The sequence below is a fragment of the Rhinichthys klamathensis genome, unplaced genomic scaffold (assembly GCF_029890125.1).
Source record: "Rhinichthys klamathensis goyatoka isolate OS25496 unplaced genomic scaffold, OSU_Roscu_1.1 h1tg000476l_1, whole genome shotgun sequence".
NCBI classification, from domain to species: Eukaryota; Metazoa; Chordata; class Actinopteri; order Cypriniformes; family Leuciscidae; genus Rhinichthys; species Rhinichthys klamathensis.
Genome location: NW_026606964.1, coordinates 1,145,664 through 1,151,663, shown reverse-complemented (window position 1 = coordinate 1,151,663; position 6,000 = coordinate 1,145,664). Strand labels below are relative to the sequence as shown.

The following is a 6,000-nucleotide window of genomic DNA, read 5'->3' as shown; positions in this document are numbered from 1 at the left end:
CATTGCAGTGTTCTGACATGATATAAATGTTGATACAGATACAATGCACTTATAATTTGTATTGTTTATATTTAATTTATTTGCAATCTTTTAATTTTTGATGGTTATTCAATTTATTATTTTTGTAATCATGTTAATAGAGATACTTTGCAAAGATTTACAACTACTTTGCCTAAATATATTAGAGATGCACTACTGTACAGGATTTTAATGGACAACTCAAAACACTTCTGTTTTCGATAGCTTTTAATCAGTCACTATGTGTGGCCTATGTGATGCTCTTTTCTCTTTTTGTGTTCTGTGTGACATTGTAAAGCACATTGGTCAACTTGTGTTGTTTTAATTGTGCCATATAAATAAAGTTGCTATTGCTATGCTAGCTACTAATATCATAATTTAATATAATATATATTATTTTATTTTATCTTTATGTCTAACATAATTTTGCACCTTTCTATTGCAATTTTATTTTTTGGAAATAAACTTTCATGTGTCTTCCAACACCCACATTTAGTTTAAAGTGTGCTTTTATGATAGTTTTGAAAGTAGTTGTGAAAAGAACAGGGTGACTTTAGTGTGTGTGTGTGTGTGTGTGTGTGATGCTTGTGTGTGTCGGCAGCTTCAGTAACGCGCGTCCCCTTGGAGACTAGAGCAGGAGCAACACGTGACACTCCGCCTTACTGATCAGCTTTAGAGGAGAGAGAGAGAGAAAGAGAGAGAGAGAGAGAGAGAGAGAGAGAGAGAGAGAGAGAGAGAGAGAGAGAGAGAGAGAGAGAGAGAGGCGCAGTAATAAGCGTTTTCCTCTCTCCTCCCTAAAGCATCTCGGCGTGGGGGGGATTTGGGAGAGTGAGTGGGGAACTCAAACGCAAAGTTGACGAACTTTGCACATCTTTTACGAACGCCATTTTGATTCCTCTCCGGAACAACTTTTGCAGCTTCTTTTTTTTCTTCTTCTCTCTCTCCTCAGCTCATCACCACCATCATCATCATCATCATCATCATGTCTCGGCGAAAGCAACCCAACCCCAACAAAGTCAAACGTAAGTTACTCGGCTCTCCTCAAAACTCTGCTGTATTGCTGTTGTGTGTTCATTTGGTGTGTTTTAGCTTGGAGTCAGAGACAGGATTAAAGTTAATGTGGAGTTAGAGGACACTTTTTTCCCCAACTTCAGCTTCCTCGTTGCGCGAGACCTGATGCTCACGCGCACAGCCCAAACCTGCCCCAAACAACTCCGTTTCTCTAAGACATCGGCGTGTTTCGGTGCACGCAACTTTCTGTTGGTCTTTAACAACTTTTGAACGCTGTATGGAAGTTGTTGCATGCGGTGATGGGGTTGAAAGTCTGTTGCTGTTAGCTAGCGTTAAGCTAACGCGCTGCTGTCGCGCGGAGCATCACATCTCGCGTGCACTTTGATCGCTTCGGCTCGAGCTGCTTCTGCCATGATAGTTGTCGACCATCGAAAATGTCATTTTTAACGCATATCACTTGTGTTTGTTTGTTTGTTTGTTTGTTCTACTTCGACAACAACCTGTTGCGTCACCAAGTTTGTTCATCTGTTCAAGGATGGCCTGTATTTGATCACGAAACCGTTCAGGTAGTTGCAGTTTGAGCAACGTAAAAAAAAAAAAAAAAAAGTCGGTTCGTTTTACCGTCGAAAGCGTGTCGTTTGTCACATTATTAGGTTTGGTTAAGATGTGCATCATCAAAGTAACCACGTTAGGTGTTTAAATGTTGTTTTAAAGTGTTTCTGCAAGTTTTATTGAAAGTTTGTGGTGAACTGAAGGAATGGATGAGCCCGCTCGGTCTCTCGGGAGACGGGCAGCAGAGCTCGCGCTGGTTAGATAATGGTTGCTAGGCATTTGTGTTCCGTCTCTTTCCTGCCCCTCCTCGGTGAGGCAGAAACTTCAGGAGAGCCGGAGGTAAACGTGGCAAATTCACTCGCCACTTTTTGTGCATCCTTCTCCTTATATGCTTATTTTTTTGCATGCTTTTTGCAGAGTTATGCATTAAAAAAGTAACCTAGTTATTAGTATTTAAAGTGGATAGTTCACCCAGAAATAAAAATTGTCATCATTTGCTCACCCTCAAGTTGTTCCAAACCTGTATGCATTTCATTGTTCTGCTAAACTTAAAGGAAGATATTTTGAAGAATGTTTGACTTCCATAGTATGGAAAATAAAGGATGACAGAATTTTCATTTTGGGGTGTACTATCCCTTTAAGCAATGGGCACGAGGCCTCTGGTAACCATAGTTATGATAAAATACACTACATCAGCAACATTTGTGAGTTCTATTTTGCTCATCAATATGAAGTGATGGGTAAAATTGGCTAGTTATTTGTTGTACATCAATGAACATGTGGAGTTCTGAGCACATGAATGATCTAGCGAAGTCATATTTACAAGTGGGAAACTGCTGATTTGTGAGGTTGAAAGGGGCTGATCGATTCGATACACACACCACACACACACACACACACATATATATATATATATATAAAATATGATTTGTAATTTAGTTACTATCAGTGAGCTGTAGCAAAAAATGTCTGTCACTCAACTTTCTTAGTTTGCTTCACATTTAGTTGCACTTAGATACCATAAATAAACAAGAAATATAAAATAATATTTTCCATTATTTTGAACTTATATAATTGAATAATGACCAATAAACCGTACACTGTAAAAAAAAAGTTGCTGCCTTGCATTTTTAAGTTCAATCAACTTAGATGTTTAAGTCATTTCAACTTAAATTACATTAAACTAACTTAAAAAAATATTGAATCGCTTAAAATTGCTTAAACTTATTTTGATGAGTTAAAGCAATGTAAAAACATTTCATAACTTCATATAATTTTTTTACAGTGTAACAAACACACGACTTTTGAATGTCATCAAGTAACACAAAAACAGAAAAGACGATCTGGAACAGGCGTAAGCGAGTGACACGGAGCAACAGAGATTTCTCTAATCACTTGGCTCCAGCTCCACTCCAGGTTTTCCATTCTGCACTCCCCGCACACAGGAGAAGCTGCTCCGACTTTCAAAACACCCGTTCCCTGCTCCGCTTCCACTTATACTCACGCCACTTATATTCCCTGGTCTGGGGTGGATTGGTACTACAAATGATCAAAAGTCCAATTACTGCTCAACCAATCACAACTAGTTTTGGGGGTCGTGGCAAAGAAAGATGTTTCCCTTTGCCACTCTGGCCTTCTTTTAAAGGAAGGGAGGAGAGGACAGATCCGGATGAGAGGTTCACATTCCATTACGAAATTCAACACTGTAGACGAGCAGAGCGTCGAGAGCTGCAGCAATGCACTATCACTTCACAGACATCATGTCTTCTCTCCATCTCTAAATATAAGATCTTATGCAACCCTTTAAAATAAAAGCCCCATCTGATGTATTTAGCTGGACCATAAAGATGACAGAAAGCACATTTTCTGTGCTTTTTCCTCAAGTTAATGATGTCAAAGTTTGTCAGAGAACAGGCATGTCGTGAGCAGGGCCATACGGAGGCCTTGCAGCCAGTATTAAAGGATCAGCTCGATGATGTTGTGGCTAAAGGAGGAGGATGTTTCCATGTAGTTTTGTTTGTTTCCTCTTTGGCTAAGGCTAATAGGAAAGTTTGCACTCATATTTGTTCTGTTTTTATTTTTGAGATTTCTGAAGTATGCAGTTTCTCTTTTTTTTTTGTTCTCTGGGCAATGCTAATGGAGTTTGTGAAGTGTTTTCTTACTGTTTTCACATGCAAGATCTAGTGAATGAGATCCCAGAGGAAACGGAGAACTATATGGGAAGTTTTCAGATTCCATTTTAGTTCCCAGTGAATAGAGTCCCATGCATAACATCCCAGTGTGACTTTTTCCTTTCATCCTTTACTTAATTGTTTCATTGTTTATGCGTTCTCAAACACCTGAAAATCTGGCGTCCAGTCCCTCTTGGGATTTCTCTAGGGATAATTAAAAGTATATCACCCTCCCTCGGGTCTCAGTGAGTGTCCTGGGTATTGACATTATCTAAATTCATTACAGTAATTCCCAAGATACCTACACAGCAGGCCTCGGTTGTGGCTGCCAAACGATAAACACTTTACAGCAGTGCTTTGCATCAATGACTTTCTCAGATTTACATTTCATTTTATTTGATTCAATCTCAGATAGTCAGACCATTGTACCTGGAATGCTTTGTAAAATAATTGATCTCAGATGCAATTAGCGTTTTAAACATCACATCTTGTTATACCTAGCTAGTAATGTTAGGCATAATTCTTACACATCCATTCGTTCAAGATGTTTTGATGTGCATCTTAGTGGTTTTATCGGTTGCTAATACTATTGAAGTCTAAATGAGACCTTACACATGTGCGTTAAGGGACCTGTGTATTGGTGGTCCTGTTATCCTGATGGAGAGGGACCTGCTTTTGGCCTTAGGGCAGAATTGGTTGCCCCTTTGGCTCCCAGGCTATATTTATTCTTGCCTTTTTTAGATCAGATTATGTTCCATCCCTCTGTGTAGCGGAGGGACACAGCAGGAGAACCACTTGGCTGGAGTGAGAGATGGAGGAATTGAGCCCTAAGGTGTATTTGTAGTTTCCCCCCCACAAATTGGGTGTTTATCCATAAATATTAGGATGCTGTTGTATAAGTATACACGCTTAACATCACAGATATTCAATTAGAAAAACACAATCTAGAATGGCGGGAGTTGCAGAGTTGTGTATCTGATTGTTTCAAGGGTTTGTTGATGGTATTAGATCACATTATATTAAAACGAGTGGCTTATTTTAGAGCGACACCGGCATGCTTCTGTCGGGACGCCCCTAGAATAGTGTTGGGTGCTGACATTTTAGCCCTGGCTATATTTGTGGTTGTCCAGGACTGCATTTTCCAAAAGCATCGTAAGCCTAAGTTGATCGTTGAACAATTGCCACCAGTGGTCTCTACGATCGACTTCGGTTTACGATGCTTTTGGGTAATGCAGCCCTGATTGAGTCATAAAATGCATATATTTCATGAATGCTGCTCTGCCTCCTCAACGTGGCTCATTATCCTCAGATGTGTCAAATATGGGATTGAAAGCTTAACCTCAAATGCAACCAGTCTTCTCTGTGATTGCAGGAGATAGCTGTCATGGCCCACACAGGCAGCACTTATCTTTGGCTGTGAAAACATGAAAAACATGTTTGGTTCAGTAACCGTGAAGCTGCTAAAAAACTAGCAGCTGCAATAGATAGCCTATAGTTCAAAACAACAATTCAGATTGATTAAATTTGAGCAACTATTCCATTTAAATTGTAAAAAAAAAATTCAAAATGACTTGGACTACTTTTGTGAAGACAAGCATGTCTATTATTCTTTTCTTCCCTATTGTGACGTACAGGGAACTTGATTTTGTCCGTGGGGTATTGGTTGGATGGTTGTGGTTTGCTATTGGCTGATCTCATGTGAGTGACAGGTTGCCCCGCCCTCGTCATCAGAGAAGAGATGCTGAAGGAGGGAGGGAGAATTATTTTGCTAAAAGATTACGAGGCACAAGAATTAAAAAAACAGATGTGAACGCCACGGATAAATCATTTATTATAAATACTGCAAAATTCCGTGAAAGAACAAGAATTGCCCATTTTGATTCCATGATGACTTTAAAACCCCAACCATAAGTGTCAAAACATGTGGCTAGAGGAGAGGTGTTCTGTTACACCTTTACAGATGATTGTTCTCTGACTGAAAAATCCCAGACTGGAATTGTCTAGAAACTTGAGCCAGAAAGAAACCAATCGAAACTCTAGCAACTGCGAAATAAAAAACACTTCGAACACTTTAGCAACCGTGTAGCAATGCCATGGCAACCACCCACAACATCCTACCATTGGGGGCCACGGATATGCACCGCCAGATCACCCTAGCAACTGCATAGCAACGATCTAAAATCCACTCACAACATCTTTAGCAACCACAAAGGAACTTGTTAAAAAACACTCAATACAGTATCAACCA

General features: G+C 39.7%; 1 protein-coding gene across 2 annotated transcripts in view; it reads left to right on the top strand.

Moving 5' to 3' along the window:
- Positions 1-767: 767 nt before the first annotated feature.
- rreb1a (ras responsive element binding protein 1a) overlaps positions 768-6,000 on the top strand; it is a 55,458-nt gene continuing 50,225 nt past the window's right edge. For both annotated transcript variants that reach the window (XM_056237037.1, XM_056237038.1), the window contains exon 1: positions 768-1,040. In XM_056237037.1, the coding sequence (XP_056093012.1) occupies positions 1,001-1,040 (40 nt within the window). In that variant the 5' untranslated portion in view covers positions 768-1,000. The remainder of the gene's footprint in view (positions 1,041-6,000) is intronic.